The sequence below is a fragment of the Dipodomys spectabilis genome, unplaced genomic scaffold (genome assembly GCF_019054845.1).
Source record: "Dipodomys spectabilis isolate Male_0828 unplaced genomic scaffold, ASM1905484v1 ptg000107l, whole genome shotgun sequence".
Lineage (NCBI taxonomy): Eukaryota > Metazoa > Chordata > Mammalia > Rodentia > Heteromyidae > Dipodomys > Dipodomys spectabilis.
The window spans coordinates 4,380,377-4,401,778 of record NW_024870784.1 but is presented as its reverse complement, the minus strand read 5'-3'; the positions used below and the strand labels follow the sequence as shown (position 1 = coordinate 4,401,778).

General features: G+C 38.7%; 1 protein-coding gene across 2 annotated transcripts in view; it reads right to left on the bottom strand.

Annotated features, from left to right (window-relative positions):
* Positions 1-21,402, bottom strand: part of Dyrk1a (dual specificity tyrosine phosphorylation regulated kinase 1A) — a 129,295-nt gene that overhangs the window by 82,232 nt on the left and 25,661 nt on the right. For both annotated transcript variants that reach the window (XM_042687185.1, XM_042687186.1), the window contains exon 2: positions 6,859-6,944. In XM_042687185.1, the coding sequence (XP_042543119.1) occupies positions 6,859-6,868 (10 nt within the window). In that variant the 5' untranslated portion in view covers positions 6,869-6,944. The remainder of the gene's footprint in view (positions 1-6,858; positions 6,945-21,402) is intronic.

The following is a 21,402-nucleotide window of genomic DNA, read 5'->3' as shown; positions in this document are numbered from 1 at the left end:
AAAAAAAGCTATGTCGCTTATCTGAAAAGCAACCTAAAAGCAATAAAAGCTGGAATACAGCTCAAGTATAGAGCTCTTGCCTACCCAGTGCAAAACCCATGTTTACAACTCAATGCCAAAAAAAGAAAATAGTGACAACCTTTCTGCTAAGGTCCCAGAATTCCTTCATCCCTGTCATGTTTATCCATATCAACCTATTTTTACAAATCCTTTATAAATAAATCCATAATCCAAATCATTGGCCATAGTTGTGGCAGATTATAGAAAAATTAGCATAATTCCAGTACTAATAAAAAAACATTTTCTAAACCCAAATATTTATTTTCAACTCCTACACTACATAAAATTTTATTTAGATGAGATAATATTACACTTAAGTGTAAGTCTGATAATGCAGGCAGGACAAATAAACTTTAAAACGTTACCATGTAATTTGAATAAACATAAACTTGTTTTTCAAATAAACAAGCAATTTAAGAAGTGTACAGTCCAAGCTAGAAACAGTGATGCAGCCTATAACATTGGGAGGAAGAAAGGGGCATCAAGCCAGCCAGGCAAAGAAGTTCAAGAGACCACATTTCAACCAAGAACTGTCATATAAGCTATGTGAAAAATATGAATAGGACAACTGTGGTCAGGATGGCGTAGGCAAAAGGGTAGACTGTATTCGAAAATAACAAAAGCAAAGAAAAACAAGGTCCAAACTTGCATAAATGGTATAATAGTAGATAGTATACTAACACAGGAGAGAAGATAGTAAAACACTATCATGTAGTACTACTTGTAAGTGTTATTATCATTATTCTGATGATTACTCCCCCTATGAAAAAACTGAGCTTTGGGCTTCGTGTTTTGTTTTTTGTCAGTTGTGGGGCTTGAACTCTGGGCCTAGGCAATGTCCCTCAACTCTTCAGCTCAAGGCAAGTGCTCTACCACTTAAGCCACAGCACCACTTCCGTTTTCTGGTGGTTAATTGGAGATTAGAGTCTCATTGACTTTACTGCCTGGGCTGGCTTTGAACCATGATCCTCAGATCTCAGCCTCCGGAGTAGCTAGGATTGCAGGAGTAAGCCACTAGCACCCAGCGGGCTTCCTGTTTTTGTTGTCACTGTTACCATTCTATTAATGCCTTTATATCATAAATTTCTTCTATTTGCCTTTTTCCTAATTATGTGTCTAAGGGTAGAAAGGTATGATTGATGTATTGATTTCACCATCTACAAGCAACAAAATTTAGCCATCTTTTTATACCCCTTTTCCTCTTCGTCCAAACATCTGATTTAACTGCCCTCCTACTCCCAGTTAACTATAAAGCACTCAATAACCTTATTCTATTTTTATTTTTTATATTTGTACTTTGTCTGTGTCAGTTCTGGGACTTGAACTCAGGGCCTCAGTGATGTCTCTGAGCTCTTTTGCTCAAGACTAGTGGTCTACTACTTGAGCCTCAGCTCTTACTTTTTGGTGGTTAACTGGACATAACAGCCTCTCAAACTCTTCTGCCCAGGCTGGCTTCAAACTACAATCTCAGAACTAAGCCTTCTGAGTACATAGGATTATAGGCATGAATCACCAGTACCCAACTATTTTGCTTGCTTTTTTTGTTTTAACTTCAAGTCAATTTAGCTGGGTACAAAATTCTTAGGTCTCGCTTGTTGAGTATACATTAGATGTTACTCTATTGCTTTGGCACAAAGACTTGCTATCGATCTTATACATTCTGTTCCTTAATAAGGACTTTGGGTGACTAGATACACAGACCCAGGAATTGTATTCTTTATAGCCCAGTAAAATTTTTATTGTCCAGTGTCTATATGCTTGTCGTTTCTGAGTTATTTTATCCAGTTTCACACTGTGCCTTTTCTAAATATAATCGCAAAAGTTTTTATCATTTCAAAAAGTTTTTTCTAGAATTCTAATTGTTAGAACCTGTTAAGTTTCAGTACTTTGGTTCTTCATGATTAAACATCTTTGTATGTAACAACTATCACTTGTCCTGGAATACTTCTTTATCTACTTTATTTCCTCTTGGTTGATACTTTTTCTGCTATTCAAGGACACTTCTCTGAAGACATTATGTTTTTCACCATCATGTTTAGGGTTCAAGTTTAGTCTCCTTGTTTTTTAGTAAATTTTTTTCTCTTATTTTTCTTTTCTGGTATCCCAATCCCAGACCTCAAAGTCTACTACAGAGCTGTAATAACAAAAACAAATTGGTACTAGGATAAAAACAGGCCTAAAGATGCATGGATCAGACACTAAGACCCAGAAATAAAACCATATACTTACAGTTATCTGATATTTGATAAGAGCCAAAGATATATGGTGGGGAAAAGTTAGCCTTCTCCAATAATCAGTGTTGGGGAAACTGTGCATCCATGTGCAGAAAACTAAAAGGGGATTCCTGGTTTGTCATCATGCACCAATATCAAGCCAAAGTGATCAAAGACCAAAAACTTTCAAACTACTGCAAACTACTGCCTAGAACTTATAGGCACTGGCAGAAACTTTTTGAGAGGAGTTCCAGAGGCACAACAGATAAGAGAACGTTCACAAATAGAGTTCATCAAAATAAAAATTTTCTCCATAGTTACTAAAATTAAGACAGCCAACAGACTGGGAGAATATCTTTACCAGCAATACATCCAACAAAGTCCTAATATCCAAATTATACAAGGAGCTCAAGAAATTAACCCCTTCCAATTAATAAATCAATCGATAAATGGGCAAAGGAGCTAAAAAGAGACTTCTCAGAAGATAAGGTAAGAATGACAAAGAAACATATAAGGAAATACTCATCACCCTTGGCCATAAAGGAAATGCAAATCAAAGCAATTCTGAGCTTCCATCTCATCCCAGTTAGATTGGCCAACATTGTGAATTCAAACAACAAACAACCCCACTGCACCCTTGGTGGGAGGTTCCTCAAAAAACTAAGCATAGATCACCACTAGGACCCAGTCATACCACTCTTGGGCATCCTCCCAGAACATCACAAGCCAGGATACTGTAAATACACCTGCACATCCATGTTCATTGTTGCACTATTCATAATAGCCAAGTTGTGCCCTACAATAGATGAGTTGTTTTTCTTTAAATGTGGTACAATGGAATTTTACATAGCCATTGTAAAGAATATTATGTCATTTGTAGGGAAATGGATGGACCTAGAACAAATCATGCTAAGTAAGCTAAGCAAAGCTCAGAGAGACCAACGGCACATGTTTTCTCTCATATGAAAAGGCTAGAGCTGAAATACATCAGGACATAATAAAATTACACAGGACTCTAGGCATTCACACACAATGAGACCAAAGGAGGGGAGGAACACACCTCTGGTCATATAAAGTATTATTTATCAAAACTAATTCCAGGGGGCTGGGAAGGTGGCTCAGTGGTAGAGCGCTTGCCTTGTATGCTCGAGGCCCTAGATTTGATTCCTCAGCACCCATAAGCAAAAAGAAAAAAGCCGGAAGTGGCACTGTGGCTCAAGTGGTAGAGTGCTAGCCTTGAGCTGAAGAGCTGAGGGACAGTGCCCAGGCCCAGAGTTCAGGCCCCCACGACCGGACCCCCCCCCCAAAAAAAAATGAATTCCAGAAAAAGAAAATAGGACATATAATCAATTTTTACGTGCACCATATTAGTACTTTTAAAACTGAAAATAATTCAAACTTCTTATCTAAGAATAAAGGATCTCTAACAACTAGAAAATGATTATAAAAGGCTAAAATCTAGACTTAAAAGTGTCAAAATGAATCCCTCATGGAGCTGGGAAGGTGGCTCAGTGGTAGAGTGCTTGCCTTGCATGCATGAGGCCCTGGGTTCAATTTTTCAAGCACCACATAAGCAGAAAAAGCCGGAAGTGGTGCTGTGTCTCAAGTAGTAGAGCGCTAGCCTTGAGCTGAAGAGCTGAGGGACAGCACCCAGACCCAGAGTTCAGGCCTCACAACTGACCCAAAAAAAAAAAAATCACTTCTCTGAAATACAGGATATGGCTCAAGTGGCAGAGAGCCTGTCTAGTAAGTACAAGGTCCTGAGTTCAACACTAAAGCTACCTCTTCAAAATGGCTTATAGTTCTTTTTTTTTTTTTTTTTTTTGTCCCATTGTGGGGCTTGAACTCTGGGCTTGGGTGCTGTCCCTGTGCTCTTCAGCTCAGTGTGAGCGCTCTACCACTTGAGCCACAGCGCCACTTCCCGTTTTCTAGTGGTTTATTGGAGATGAGTCTCACAGAGTTTCCTGCCCGGGCTGGCTTTGAAGTGTGATCCTCAGATCTCAGATTCCTGAGTAGCTAGGATTACAGGCATGAGCCACAAGCACCCAGCTTGGCTTACAGTTCTACGTGCTCTAGGATCTGCTCCAAGTTCACAACAACAGCAGATTCTCTAATGTTAGTTTTTGATGCCACAGAGAAATATTTATGACATCAAATGCATTCTACCCACGCTTACCATCCTAAATGACTAACTGTGATGATCTTAATCAAAACTGGCATAGAACAGGAAGTTCTTTAATCAAATAAACCAAAGGAATACTAGCTTAACGGTGGTTTCTTCCTACGGAGCCTTTATGTTAATATGCATGGTATTATTCAAAGATGTACTTTCTCCAAATCTAATCTCAGGAGTGATTCTTCACCCAAAATTAACTAAATTTGGTTACTTCTAGATTCCCAGGATGACAGCATTTCTGGGTAGAATGTAACATTCCTCACTACTAGGTTTAAATAGAAAAGGAGGGGCACTTATGAAAGAGAAATCAGGAGGCAGTTACTTCAGTTTGGTGCTCAGGAGAGAAGGCAGGGACACAGAAGGATTTTTTATAGCAGGGACATATATATATGTCAGCTGAAGTCAACGGAGAACCCTATAACCCAGAGCGGTTTCTATTTTCATTCTGAATGGTTTGACTTTAACAGGCAAGTCTTAAAATTTGATCATATACAGCCACTGAATTGTTTGTTTACATATATACACTCTGCCTTCACTGATTGCTAAGAGCTGAGATCCTTGCAGGAAGATTGCCCAGCACAGTACTCAGGACAAACACTAGCCAGATGTTTACCCAACAAGTGATTTTTTTCCTCCAAAATTCAAAGAAAGTCCAAAATTTACTTCATTCTTATATTCTAATTATATTTAAAATATGGGGGGAACCTCAAATATAACAACACAGAATGACTTATTTATGTATGGTCTGTTAAAGTACAAAGTCAACCTTTGGTGGCCAGTAATTTGTCTCATTTTTTTTCATCCATCTTTATTGAGGCACAATTGGGAAATAAAAAATGTACAAATTTAAGACATGCATGTGCACACACAATGTATAATGATTACTAATATCAAGCAAATTAAGATACACCTCACCTTACATAGATACCATGGAAATCTACTAATAACATTTTAATTCTTGAAAAGCCAATTCCTGCCTCAATGTTCTTTCTCAATCTTACTTCCATACCCTCACAAACAGCGTAAGAAAGTAAGTTACCACCAAATCCAACTAACATAACCAAGTCAGCAACATGAGCAATGCCTGTAGGAAAAGCAAGCCCTGAGAAAGTATGAAATTTGTTTTCAAATCCTACCAGCTGAAATATGATAAATGTATATACAATAATACAGCAAGCTGCTAATATTGACATGACTCGAAAGCTATTAATTTTATGTTCAAAAACAATTATGAACTTTCAATAGAGAAATACACCAATAGTAAGAGACTAGACATCCAAACCGAGTCCATAAAATTTTTCTGTGTTCTAATAATCACAAAGTTAACTGGGTAACTTTTACAAAGCACATTTATTCTTTGGATACTTAACTCCATTAACTCCGCTGTCTTTAAAGAAAAAAAAACTATTTGGAAATCCTGCACCTTCTAAGGACCAATAGCAACTGCCACCTTGCAATCTCATGAGAGAAATTTTCCCAAAGTAGAAATATCTATAAGTAAACTATGAGATAACCAAATACTTTTATTTTCAAGAGTCTGAACCCCAGGTATATCTGTAATTGCCATCCTTTTTCCCAAAAGTATCTCAAGTAACTATAGAACATTCAAAAACATTACTTCATAAACTTTTTACACTACTTTTCACAAATAAATATAAAGGATAAAATGATGAAAGGGTAAGGGGAAAGGAGGGAAAGTGATATAGGGAGGAAAAGAACAAAACAAGAGAAAATAAAACCCTAGACCAATTTTTTGCGAGGGAGGCCATCTTGGGGTTTGCTTGAACTCAGGGTCTGGGCGCTGTCTCTGAGCTATTTTGCTCAAGGCTATCGTTCTACCACTTTGAACCAGAGCTCCACTTCCAGTTTTTAAGTGATTAATTGGAGATGAGTCTCACGGGGACTTTCTACCCAGGCTAGCTTCAAACCATGATCCTCAGATCTCAGCCTCCTAAGTAGCTAGAATTATAGGCGTGAGTCACCAGCACCCAGTTAAACCAAAAGTTTTAATGAACCAGTTTTAGAACTGACTGTTGTCAGTCTTATTAAAATTATCCTACTAGCACTGATTCCCATTTACTATATTCTAATAGGGATAGATCTAGGGGAAACATATATTTAACCATTAGGAGATATATTTTACTAACAAAAATCTTCCATTACCACCAACATAACGACAACTTTTGAAGAGCTTAATAGTATTATATTGTACTTGTATTAACACCACTTATAACAACTCTTAACAGAGTCCCAAAATCAAGTTTAGTAAATATTCTATCTGCATTACTCATCTACATAACCCCCCACTACATGCTATTTATCAGAAAGCTCCTTCAAATAAAATATTCCATCAGTTCCACATTTTCTTAGACAACCACAGCTTTTACTATATTTCAAAACTTGAGTCACCTGTATGCATCGTCTTCTTTCAAGGCTCATAGCATCCTGACGGGGTGGGGGAAGGGAGGGAGGAGTCCAGCGGCAAAACTATAACACTGTGTGAAGAAAAACAGATTACAATAAGAGATAATGATGTAAGACAAGTATCCCTAACTAAGGAATAACTGATCTAACTACAATCCCCCAAACTTAAACACAAAACTATTTCAAACTTGTAAAAGTGACTAACATTTAAGTTTACTTGAATAATTTCCCTTAGCCTTTCATTTATCAAAATGAAGTACATTTTTTTAAAAATCAAGTATAATTAAAATATATTCAATATTCAGAGGAAAGAAAAAGTTTTTTCAAAGTATGTTTAGTATCAATGAATATTTTAGGTATCAAATGAACTTATAATATTTGACAAGTCTATATAATGTATGTACATTTTGTATTTATCAGTTCACAGATCATATGAAAGTAAATTCACTCTCATAGTGACTTACTATCAAGGCAGAGATAATAAAAGTTACTTGTTGAAAAGATAACATGCCAATTAATCACTGTTATTCATAAAGTTCAGAGACATTTCTCCCAAGCCCTGCTCCCTCTTCAGTTCTCCAAGTGGTCATTCATTATTTTACTGCAATTCTCTTACAATATCCCCCCTCCTACTTAATACTTCCACTGGCATTTAATTACATAATGAGGATGGAGACGTGAAAGGAGTCTTATAGCTAGCTGTCAGCCGACAACACATAATAACAGAAGCAAAGACAAATACAAGCTGAAATCTAACTTCTGAAATCATTTGGTCAAAAATTACTTTTTAATTGATCCTGAAAATTTTAGTGATTATTCCAAATAAAATGTTGTTTATGTTGACCAAGTCCAAAGCGAGTCAAATGAAATCTATTATACCAGCCAGGAACTGGTGGCTCACACCTATAATCCTAGCTACTCAGAAGCCTAAGTTCTGAGGATCATGGTTCAAAGTCAGCCAAGGCAGGAATGTACATGAGACTAACCTTCAATTAACCACCAGGAAACCAGAAGTGGCACTGTGACTCAAAAGTTGTAAGAGCACTAGCCTTGAGCAAAAGAGCTCAGAGACAGCACAGAGGCCCTGAGTTCAAGCCCACAACCACCAAAAAAAAAAAAAAAAAAGAATCTATTATCCTAAAAGATAAGTCATATAGAGAATTCTGCAAAAGAAATACAGAAACTTTATTCCATTCTTCATCATTTAGACAAGTTCTAAAGTATTTGTTTTCTTTGTTGCTCTCTTAATCCCCCATCCTATACTTTACATTGTGGCCCTTCAATGATTCTACTTAACAGCCCTTTTCTCAAACTTATTCTAACTGCTAAGCTACCATCCTCAGAGTAATTCCATTTCCTAATACCTAGGTATTATCAAGGCTAAAATAATTCACATTAATATTTGCAATTTCCAACAAGTATATTTGTTAGCCCAAATGAATTTACTGGCACTAGTCCAAATAGTGTTGCAAAATAATAAAATTTAAAAACTACTCAGGTAGTGTGAAGAAAACCATTTTTGGGCAAGTGGATTGTTGTATAGCTTGAGTTTCCACTTATGCAGCAATATTTCTGCTTTTAACTTAATTCTCCTATTTTGGACTACTGCTTTTTTTAGAAGTTCCAACTTTGTGCTCCAAATAGCAGCAACAAGAGATACTTCACTGAATGAGAAGCTGGGGACAAGGGATTAAATGTGTGAATTATTTTTGAATCAGGAATAGTCTGTTTGAAATTGTGTATATTCCAGATTTGAACTATTTTACCAGTTCAAATGCTTTGTATCAAATAATCCCTTAGGTCAAGTGGTATTCTCCAGCTTTGAAAGTGTACAGCTAGCATATAAAAAGTACTTATCAAAATGGTTTTATTTCCAAAAATAACCAGTTACATTTAGTCCAAAGTCAAATTTTCAGGAGAGGGGAGAGGGAAAGAAAGAGAGAGGGGAGAGAGGAAGGGAGTTACACTTAAAAATGGTCAGTCTTGCTGGGCACCGGTGGCTCACGCCTGTAATCCTAGCTACTCAGGAGGCTGAGATCTGAGGATCACGGTTCAAAGCCAGCCCAGGCAGGAAAGTCCATGAAACTCTTATCTCCAATAAGCCACCAGAAAAGTGGCACTGTAGTTCATGTGGTAGAACGCTAGCCTTGAGTTGAAGAGCTGAGGGACAGTGCCCAGGCCCAGAGTTCAAGCCTCTCAACAGACCAAAAAAATAAAAAAATAAAAAAGGTCAGTCTTATTTAGGAGGAAATGGGGAAGGGGAAGGAAAAAAAAATGAAGGTAAAGAATTTTGAAGTACATTTTGAAAGAGGATGAATGTAGTTCAAATAGATTGTTTCAAACTATGAAAATTACACAATAAAACCTGTTGCCATCTGGGGGGAAGAGGGAAAGGAGTAAGAGTGTGTAGTGAGAGTAACAGAGGGAATGAGGTTGATTGAAACATATTGCGAATATATGGAAATATAACAATAAAATCTCCCTCTGTATAATAACAATAGAAGCTAATTTCAAAAATGGTTAGTCTTTAAATTCCAGCATGGACCATGGGGAAGGAAAATATAGTTTAGTCACTAGGTATCAACTGGACAGTTACAACCTTTAGGCTCTTCACTTGACATTGTCCACCCATAAAAGGTTAATACTGCTGCAGGGGGCCACAAGAATGGAGGAAGGGTGGATAAATGTAGCAATTATATTCAATGAATGCACATTATCTAAAGAATGAACTATGTAGGGGCTGGGAAGGTGGCTCAGTTGTAGACTGCTTGCCTTACATGCATGAGACCCTGGGTTCGATTCCTCAGCACCACATAAGCAGAAAATCCAGAAGTGGTACTATGGCTCAAGTGGTACAGCGCTAGCCTTGAGGTGAAGAGCTAAGGACAGCGCCCAGGCCTAGAGTTCAGCCCCCATGACCGTCCAAAAAAAAAAAGAATGAACTATGTAACTTGAGAGGAACAAGAGGAGGAAAATGGAGAAGAACCATGAGAGAGGTGACACTGACCAAGAAGCATTGTACTTAAAATCTGACTTATAGATTTGTAACCCCTTCATACAGCTACTTAATAATAACAACAATAATAAAGTTACACTGCTACCTATAGCTTGTGAACTTAAATCACTTCTATAGAAAGAAGTGGTATTACTAATATCAAACTATTTTATATCAAAAGTACAATCAAATATTTTTTATTAAAAGTTGTTAGAAATTAAAAATTGTTAGTAATTAAAAAGTACTGCTTTGGTCTGAAAATGTGGCTTAGTGGTAGAATGCTTGCCTAGCATGCATGAGGCCCTGGGTTCGATTCCTCAGCACCACATAAGCAAAAAGAAAAAAAGCCAGAGGTGGCGCTGTGGCTCAAGTGGTAGAGCTCTAGCCTTGAGCTGAAGAGCTGAGGGACAGCGCGCAGGCCCAGAGTTTAGGCCCCACGACCGGACTCAAAAAAAAAAAAAAAAAAAAGTTCAAGGGCAGTGCCCAGGCCCTGAGTAAAAGCCCCAGGACCAACACCAAAAATGAAACAAAAATTACTGCTTTAAGTACCTAAAGATTAAAATAAATAAATAAATAAATACCCCCAGAAAATTCTCTGACACCTCTTAGAAACATCTATTAGTCACTACTCATTTAAAAAGTAGTGCTTAGCATCAGATAAAGCATACCCATGATAACTAACTTTGTTCCTGACATAGAGTAACTAAACTGTCATATGCTGAGTAATGACAAGTTCCTGAAAACTTGACCTTTGATTAATTTAAATAAAGATTCTGCCAGGTGCCGTGGCTCACTCCTATAATCTCAACTACTCAGAAGGGCTGAGATTTGAGAATTTGGGTTTGAGACCAGCCCAGGTGGACAAACCCAAGACTTTTATCTCCAAATAACTAGCAACAGGCTGCAAATAGAGGTGTGGCTCAAATGGTAGACTTGTGGTGAACCTTGAATGAAAAAGCCAAGCAAGAATGTGAGGCCCAGAGTTCAAGCCTCAGAACATCAAAAAAGAAAAAGAACGAACGAAAAGGCAAAGGGGGGGAGGGAGGGGGGGAGGGAGGGAGGGAGGGAGGGAGGGAGGAAGGGAGGAAGGAAGGAAGGAAGGAAGGAAGGAAGGAAGGAAGGAAGGAAGGAAGGAAGGAAGGAAGGAAGGAAGGAAGGAAGATGGAGGGGAAAAAAACATAGTAAACTTTGATTCAATCCCCACCTCCATTAGTCATTCACAAACTATGGATTAACAATTAAACCCTAATGAAAAACATCTACAATTACTCCCATAGGAACCTCTCATAGTTCCCCAAATTTCTCACAGTATGTTTTAGCTCATACCTTGACTAAAGCAATAAAATGGTCCATAAACAATCCAAGAGCTAAACTTTAGTGGTTTTCTGAAACTTAACCATTTTTCAGTGGTCTGAAAGCCACTTTACAATATTAACCCACATGAAAGGAGGGAGGGAGAGAAAAGGGAAGAGGAAAGAGAGGGGGGAAAAAGAGGATAATAACTAAGCAATAACAGGGGGCATAGCTGGTCGCCTGCCAATGTGCGGTCCTGAGTTCAACTCCAGCACAGCACAAGTATGTAAAACTATCAGTGATACTGTATTTATTTATTTATTTATTGCTTACTGTCTTTTCTCTCCCTTTGGGAAATGTGAAACAATTTTCATAGTTTTATAAGAATCAGGAATTTATGCTTGTATAGTCTAAGTTCCTCCAATATGAGTTCTGAGAGCACAGAGCTTTTTAGGAGCCTGTCACTACTAGAGAGTGAGGTATATATACATATATATGTAAATAAACATTCTCTATGAGGTACAGACCTAAGTTCCAGATGGCTCTTCTCTAGCCCAGTTCTCATCCCTGTTCTAGGCCAAGTGCTCAGACTCAAGCTCAAAGCCTGAATCTCCCAACAAAGTTTCACTGTGAATCTCTTTAATGGGCACTTTACATCTTACTTTAATTCACTTAATCGTCATAATTATATAGATCACATTAGCACCTCCATTTTTACAGGTTAAGGACATTAAGGTCCAGAAAAGTCACGTCACATGTTACCACTTGTAAAAAGAAGATTTACATCTAAACTAAGTAACTCCATTCAAAACCACTGCTTTGGGGGGCTTGGAAGGTGGCTCAGAGGTAGAGTGCTTGCCTTGCATGCATGAGGCCCTGGGTTCGATTCCTCAGCACCACATAAGCAGAAAAGGCCAGACGTGGAGCTGAAGTTCAAATGGTAGAACGCTAGCTTTGAGCTGAAGAGCTGAGGGACAATGCTCAGGACCAGAGTTCAGGCCCCACGACTGACCAAAACACACTCTCTCTCTCTCTCTCTCTCTCTCTCTCTCTGCTTTCGGGCTAGGAATGGGGCTTAGTGATAGAGTGCTTGCTTGCTTGTCTAGCATGCATGAAGCCCTGGATTTCATTCCTTAGTACCACATAAACAGAAAAAGCCAGAAGTGGAACTGTGGCTCAGGTGGTAGAACACTAGCCTTGAGCACAGAGAGGCTCAGGGACAGAGCCTAGGCCCTAAGTTCAAGCCCCAGGACTGAGGAGGAGGGGGGAAAAAAAAAAAACACTTGCTTTTGCTTTATTTTTCCAAGGTGTCAGTGTTCTGTCCAAGCTGGCTTTGAAACTTACTCCCCCTATTGCTGTCAGCCTGCCCCTCAAAGCCCAGCCCAAGTTAAAGATCTTAAAGGAAAGGAACTTACCCTCAATTATCACAGTGGATTGTAAATGTCATCCACATCAACTGTCTCTCAAGAAAGAGGCAGAGGAAGATCTAGCAAACACAAGAGAAGACACTATGTTCCCAGAGGAACAGACTTATGTACCCATATATCAAAGAATGCTGCAGCCATCAGAAGCTGGAAAAGAAGCTAGAACAGATTCTTTCCTGGCATTTCCTGAAGGAAGGATAGTCCTGGCCTTGAAAACTCCCTGAGTCTTGCTGTGGTAACAGTTTTAGACTTCTGCCCTCCAGAGCTGTGAAAATAAACTGCTATTGTGTTTACAGTAATTTGTAGGTGGCCACAGTGGCTCACACCTATAATCCTAACTACTCAAAAGGCTGAGATATGAAGACCATAGTTTGAAGCCAGCCCAAGGAAGAAAGCTCATAAAACCCTTACCTCCAATTAATCACCAAAAGCCAAAAGTAGAGTCTTGGCTCAAGTGGTAGAGTGCTAACTATAAGCAAGAAAGCTAAGAGACAGAGATCAAACCCTAAATTCAAGCTCCAGGATTGGCACAAAAACAAGTTTCCAGTAATTTGTTATAGTAGCCACAGGAAACTAATACAAGTAGGTAAGAAAAATGTTTTCAAATCTTCAGCAACTCTATTTGTTCTGTAAATGTGACCTATGAAATGCTATACCTATGATTGGTATTTTTAGATGTTCAAATGGAAAAACTGTGCTTAATGTCAGCTTGGAATTATGTGCAATCATACCACCTTTTATTGTAGTATTTTACCTCTACTATTCAAACTTTTAAAAAGTTAGAACTACTGAAAGACATAAAATTTGTACCACTATCATGTTAAGTGAAACAATACTGAACAGCATCAGTCAAGCAAAGTTCTTACATATTCTATCACAAACAGCAAATGTTAAAATGCCAGACCGAGGCAGCATGAAGGCACAAACTGCCTTTTCTTTCCCACATAACACCTGGTACAATATTTGTCAAGTAAATCAACTTTTATATTTTCCTTTAACTACCAATAGCTGCAGGGTTTCTACAATGCTCTTCTCTCCAGGTTGATAATAAATGCATAAATCTCTATCTCTAATATCATAATGGGGTAGCAGCAAACATGTTTTTTAGATCCAAGATTGCGACTTAAACTCAGTACCCAATGCTTTCCCTCATTGGCTAGTGCTCTACCAACTGAGCCATGCCTCCAACAACCATATCCTTGTTCAACAAGAAAAAAAGCCAGACACTGGTAGCTCACACCTATAATCCTAGCTAGTCAGAAGGCTGAGATCTGAAGCCAGTCTTTGGCAAGAAAGTCCATGAGACTCACTTCCAATTATCCATCAAAAAGCCAGAAGTAAAGCTGTGGCTCAAGTAGTAGAGTACTAGCTTTGAACAACAACCAAAAAAGCTCAGGGCCAGCAAGCCCCAGGACTGACACCACAAAAAAAAGAAAAAAGAAAAAAGAAAGAAGAAGAAGAGGAAGAGGAGGAGGACGAGGAAGAGGAGGAAGAGGAGGAGGAGGAGGAAGAGGAGGACAAGGAGGAGGAGGAGGACGACGACGACGACAGGAAGGAAGGAAGGAAGGAAGGGAGGGGGGGGGAGAGAGGGAGGGAGAGAGGGAGGGAGAAGAAAAGGAAGAAGGAGAGAGAGAGAAAAGAAAAGGAAGGAGAGAAAAGGAAGGAGAGAAAAAGTGAGACACTGAAAAGGGAGGAAGAGTTTGGTGAGGCTTCAGCAGCTGTTTCACATGAATTGTAGAGGTGGAAAGTGAAGGAGAAAAGGAGTAGACAAATGGAGAAAGGAAAGGTGGGTGAATAGTCATAATATTCAATGTGAAAACAAAACTAACTTGAAGGGATGGGTGGGGTTGGGAGAGATGGAGGGAATCATGAAAAGGGTGACATCAAGATGCTCTATATTCATAAACTGACATGTTGAATTGAAATCCCTTTGTACACACATTAAAAGTAATTTTTAAGTTAGATAAATAAGGGGCTGGGAAGGTGGCTCAGTGGTAGAGCACTTGCCTTGCATGCTCCAGGCCCTGGGTTCGATTCCTCAGCACCACATAAGAAAAAAGCCGGAAGTGGCGCTGTGGCTCAAGTGGTAGAGCGCTAGCCTTGAGCTGAAGAGCTGAGGGACAGCGCCCAGGCCCAGAGTTCAGGCCCCACGACCAACAACAACAACAACAACAAAAAAGATAAATAAAAAAGCTGTTTCATTAGGAAAACAATTTAAATACCTATGAATAAGTGAGATTTGACTCCACCATTACCAACTGCATCCAGGTTTTAAAAACCCTATATTCTTTCCATTAAAGGACAGAATATGCCTCTTCTCACAAGACACCTATAAAGTACTGAGCACATGATTTACATGGGTTTTAGTTCTCTGCTCTGTATCCTAACCTATGCAGGCTCCTCCATCATTTTGCTTGCCTACACGGTCTTGGAAACTGCTCTACACGAAGAGTTCTCTAGTGCCGGGCACAGACTGTTCCCTCGGAAGTAAACACTAACCAACCCAGCAGCCTCCTGACAGAGGATTATCCCACAGGACCTCTCTTTCTCCAAAGCTGTACATCCTAATCAGAACCTTTCTTGTTCTGGTTGTAGGATTCAATCTTTAAAAGAAAACAATCCTTCAGAACGCCTCTGAAGTCTTTTTACCAGACTGTAGCTCCTCACAAGCAGAGACCCAGTGTGTCATTCCCATAGGCCTCCCTACAGCACAGCCTTCCACACAGATGACACTGAATGTGTGTTTACCTGAGGGCATCAAGTTGAAACTATGTAAAACGAAAGTATCTGTAACTTATTTAATAGCACTTCAACTGGGTAGCTAACATTTTCTGAGTTCCTACTTAACTGAAAAATCAAGAAGCCTAGATTTCTATCTATCATTTCCCATGTAATTCTAAGAGGAATTAACAGTACTTATAATTCGCAGGTATTGTGTGAGTCAGTACAACACATGGACTATCCTATAAAATAGTATAGATGGACTATACTATAAAAGTGTATACTAGGATATTTCTTGATTCTTTTCAGCTTATGAAACAACTTCAAATGTAACTCACTCCATGCTCCCTGAACCTTGGGAGGTACAATGCCTAGATAGGTGTGATTATGCATGTTCCCATGTGAGGTAACTGAGGAATAGATTATCCAAAGTGGTTTCCATAATGGACAGCTACTGTACATCAGAATCACCCTGAGGGGCTTGGTAAAAATTCAGATTCAGACACATAACCATCAAAATCTCCAGAGGGTAGGGGCTAAACCCCATGCTAAACAAAGATCCCAGGCAATTTTGACACATGGCAAAATCTCCAGATTATGCTAAAAATCTGGATCCCAAAAGTCCTGACAATGCTTAAAAACAAACTTTATAGGACGGGTTTACTGCAGGACTATGGGCTACTCCAAAGATATTTGACTCTTAACTAAATGACAATGTAAGTGTGCCTAAGAATATATCCAGTGTAGAAAAATTATAACTTCCTTTACCTGACTTGTACCTCAATGAGACAAAGGCAACCAGAACTGGTTAGCTTTGTATTTCTAATTTCAAAATCTTTCATTATCCCTGGCCTTTTACCAATCATTTTTCAAAATAATTTATCTTTTTTTATGAACCATATAACTTTTTGCTTAGCAAAAAAACAATAAGCAAAACACTTCCCTAAAAGAACTCTAATAAAATATATAGTACTTGTAGCTGAGACTCTAGTCATCCTCCTCCTTGGTTAATAGTGGTCAAGTACACTGTTGGCCAACTTAAGTTAAGCTTCCTTGGCTCCCTTGAAACTGGAACTAACTATGTAAAGAAGTTTTCACTGACAAAACGTAAACAGTGCCACTGGGGCCTCAGGACAATGAGTGAATGAACACTTCTCTATTCCTACCTTATTATACCATACCCAAGGAGACAAGAGAGCAACAAAAATGGAAGAAAAAAAAAGTGTCTCTAAACCATGAGAAGCTGTCACTCCTACCAACCTGGAATGCCCAGTCATCTTGAGATGACTCTATGCTCCTGGAGCCCAGGAACAGACCGAGACCCTGTGTTTTGCTTTCTACAGGAACTATCCCTCTTCACAACTTCATCATGAGGAGACAGCTCTAATGTGATCACAAAACTTTCTGAACTCTGCTTTGACAATCAGGTACCCAATTTCTTAAATTGATAGAAATGGATACTAAAGTCTAGGTATCTTTAACTTCCAAGGTCGTATTTCCTCCAATGCCATGCTACAAATGATTCCAAGTCTACTTTCCTCTCAATATTATGCTATAAATTAGATTCTAAAACTGTACAGAAGGAACTACTTCAAAACTAACCTTTGGATTAATTTCACTGATTCCATAGATAATCTACTCCAACACCTGCCAGCTGCCAATGAATTTTCAGGTGAATGGACATTTATAGAGACCTTTAGTGCTCTTATATACTGTCTTCAATGCTGCGAAGCCTATACAACTTACACAGAAAACAAAACAAGACCGAAGTTAACATTACCTCAAGGGGCCTAAAATAACCACCATTAAAAGTGGCAGTTTTCTTTACAGAAGGTGGGTAAAACATTAGAAATGCCTCTTCTACCTCTCCTATCACTGCCTTCCATCAACTTCCAAATTCCAGAAGCACTTCTACTTACATCCACGCACCAACACACCCAGATATCAATATTCCTTCCATATTCCTCCCTCCTAGATGACCACTGCACCCGTTAACCTGCTGTCCTGCATTGCCAACTGGCCTCGATCCCAAGAGGAGAGACAGGCATGTCGTAGGGACCTGTCTTAGATGGCAGGCCTCCTGTTTCTGTAGCACTGAGTAACCCTTCACTCACTGTACGTTAAGAGCCGGAGACTGTGAAACGCTTTCTCATGTTTATTTCTATTATAAAGATAAAAAGGTTTCCTTGGCTGGGAATGTAGCTCAGTGGCAGAGCATTAGCCGAGTATGTGCACAGCACTGGGCTCAATGTTTCCAAATCTCAGAACAGAGCTCCCCAATGAAACTTTGTTCATAGAATAAACTCAATTACCTTGGACTCAAAACTCCACAGGGCAAATGCATATTCATCCCTCTCCATTTTTTAAAAGGAAAACTCAACATAGGTAAAAATTTGTTTTGTATAAATACCAAACCTATCAAATCATGTACTGAAAATAACTCCCTTCTCAAAATGAACTTCAGGAAACGGAAACAAGGGTTTTCTCTGTTTTGGTTTTCCTTCTTTTTGTCTTTTTTGTTCATTTATCTGTCTCTGGAGGGAAAAGGGAAACACAGAAATGGAGGGACAAAGGGTGAGGGCCCAAGGGTGAACAAATCCAGCCAATTAGACACTATACTGAAAATGAACTATACAACTTGTAAGTGGGGACAGAAAGGAAAAAACACTATCCAAAAAGAAATGTACTCATTATCTGACTTACATAACTATAACTCACTTTTGTGATAATAATAAAAAGTTAAAAGCCAGGCACTGGTTGCTCACACCTATAATCCTAGCTACTCAGGAGGTGGAGATCTGAGAATTGCAGTTCAAAGCCAGCCTGGACAGAAAAGTCTGTGAGACTTATCTCTAATTAATCACCAGAAATCTTTGTGGCTCAAAGAGGTAGAGAGCTAGACTTGAACAAAAGAGCTCAGGGACAGTGCCCAGGTCCTGAGTTCAAGCCCCACAACCAAAAATATAAAATGAATAACTCAGAGAACAATGTTTCTTTGCCTTTTTTGATTAGCCCATTCCAGAAGAAAAACTTGAAATTTAACTTCAAAACCTTAAGTTTTAAATTAACTTTTTTAATTTTAATTTTTTAATTAGAAAAAAATTAAATTTAAAAAATTTAAATAGAAAAAAAAATTTTTTTTGGCCAGTTACTCAGGACCTGGGCACTGTCCCTGAATTTCTTTTGCTCAAGGCTAGCACTTTACCACTTGAACCACAGTACCACTTCTAGTTTTTTCAGTTATGTAGTACTGAGGAATCAAACCCAGAGCCTCATGCATGCTAGTCAAGCACTCTACCACTGAGCCACATTCCCAGACCAGGAATTAGATTTTTTTCAAGTAGAATCAATCCTGGGCCATGGTTTATGGTTTTCCACTCCTACTCACAAGAACAACTTTTGTCTTCTTGGGGACTGATATCAACCTGAATGGTCCAGACCTCTCCAAAAAATGATTTTAAACTCAAGAATCCATATTTCTTTTGTAAGCTTTACAGAAAATTCTGGTGTACAGGCTATGAGTCACAATTTCCTAACACATTTCCACTGTCACACCAAAGGCTAAAAACAGCATTAACCATTCCTCTCCTCAAATTAGAATCAGGACACTACGTAAATAAATAAAAAAACTAAATCACCTAGGCATTAAGAAAGGAGATGTAATGTGTTCAGGAAGCTGAGGGGAAGGTCTGTACTACAATTAGAAGAAGCTGAGATTGCCTCTCTTCTTTAAACTGTACAAAGGACACTCGCAGGCTTACTGTGGTGGTATTATGTACTTTATGCATTGTAACTGACCCAAAGGAGGTTTATTTCCACTGTTTCAAAGTATTTATTGAGAGTTTTTAGTCTACTATTTGGTATTTTTTCTTAGGTGAAACTTGGAACTGAGTACCCATAAAGTACTCATTCTGAATTTTCCCTTCTCTATGTTCATGAACCCTATTCAAAATTACATATATGGGGGGGGTAAGGTGGGTCAGTGATACAGTGCTTGCTTAGCACGCATGAAGCCCTGGATTCGATTCCTCAGTACCATATAAACAAAAAAAGCCAGAAGTGGTGCTGTGGCTCAAGTGGTAGAGTGCTAGCTTTGAGCACAAAGAAGCTCAGGGACAGTGCCCAGACCCTGAGTTTAACAACAAAAGAATAAACCTAAGGAAAAACATATGGCTTCCATTTTTGGTACCTCTAGAATCACAGAAGCCCAACTACACTAAACCCAAGTCATGAGAAAGTCTCAACTGGTAAGGTAAAAAGCCACATGAAGAAAGATACCTAAAGCACCATACAACTGAAGGAATAAGTCATCTATGTGAAATGGAGAAAAGCCCTGCCCAAAATAGAACACTGTGTGCATGTAAGTACTGTTGTTTTAAGCCACTGAGTTTGTTAAACAGCAAGAGATAACCTCAACATTTTGCATGCCAATAAATGTGGGGGGGAGGGGAATTACAATAAATCTTTTGGCAAAATGTTATAAACATTATACTTCGTTTGAAATAAGTGATCTTCTTAAATTTAAAAAGAAACTGGTAAATTGTACCTGCTCATATTATATCAGCATATCCCAACAACAAAAAAAGGAAGGATCAAGATTAAACCTCCATACTACAATCATAAACATACATTAAATTTTGGTAAGAATCATTCATAGATGATCTCTGTTGTTTTTTTTTTTGTTTTTGTTTTTTTTTTTTGGTTGGCCTTGGGGCTTGAACTCTGGGCCTGGGCGCTGTCCCTCAAGTTCTTCAACTCAAGGCAAGCGCCCTACCACTTGAGCTACAGCACCACTTCCGGTTTTCTAGTAGTTTATTGGAAATAAGAGTCTTACACACTTTCCTGCCTGGGCTGGCTTTGAACCACGATCCTCAAATCTTAGCCTCCTAAGTAGCTAGGATTACAGGCGTGAGCCACCAGCGCCCTGCTTAGATGACCTCTTTTGAGGATCCACCCTCTCAACTAAGATACACCATATTCAAAACTGGCTTGTATACTCATATAGATATTAGTGAGTAAAAAGAGTGTATGTACACTGTCAACTGTCACTGTTACACAACCATTGGTTGTATAGCTCAATCTAGTAAAGGCTCTGTGTGGTTGTTATTATCTGAGTATGTCTCCAAGATTCCCATGTTGGAAAGATTAATCCACAATGCCACAGAGTTGCCTTTGGGGAGTTGCTTAGGCTCATAAACAAATGAACTTCCTTATAAAATAACTTGGTGGAGGGTGTTTGTCCTTTTTGCCCTTCCACTTTCTGCCATTTGAGGTTATGGCAATCATAACCATATGGTTATAACCATCTGTCAGATGTGCCATTTTGGAAGCAGACTCTGGAAGTTCATCAGGCAATAAATCTACCAGTGTTTTGCTTTGTTTGAATGTCAGCACTAGGACTCAGGGCTTCAAACTCTCCCTCAACTTTTTACCACAGCTGATGCTCTACCACTTGAGCCATGTCTCCAGTTTCAGTTTTTTGCTGGTTAACCGGAGATAAAACAGTCAGGGATTTATTTGTCCAAGCTGGTTTCTCACCAAAATCCTCATACCTCAGCCTACTAAGTAACTACAACTTAAGTCACAAGATTTGCAAAAAAATGTTTTTCCTTTATAGTGTAGCCAGTCAGCAGTATTCTGTTACAGCAGTGCCAATTAAGACAAGTCTGAGTATTAGCATCTCCTCCAAAATGTGAGAACCTGATAGAATTAAGAGCCTCTAGTACCATGAGGAATAAATTTCTATTACATATAAATTACCTAGTTTTTATCATATTAGCACAAATGGAGGCAGACCACAAACAAAAATAGTAATTTTATAAATATTTTATATATACAATAAAGCAATATGAACATACGAAAGGAGAACAGAACTTGACTCCTTCCAAGAAAAACCAAAGGCGCTAACATGTGAGACGAGTTAGGTTACAGAACATTTCCCCAAATCCAACCCATCAGGGTATAAATTTAAGTATTTTATATCAAGTAAAATTTCCTGCTTTATTCCCCCACCTATCCTATCTAAATTGGGACCTATAATGTAAGAGGCACTGAGAATTATTAGATTTCATCTTAATTTCTCAAACTATTGTGACT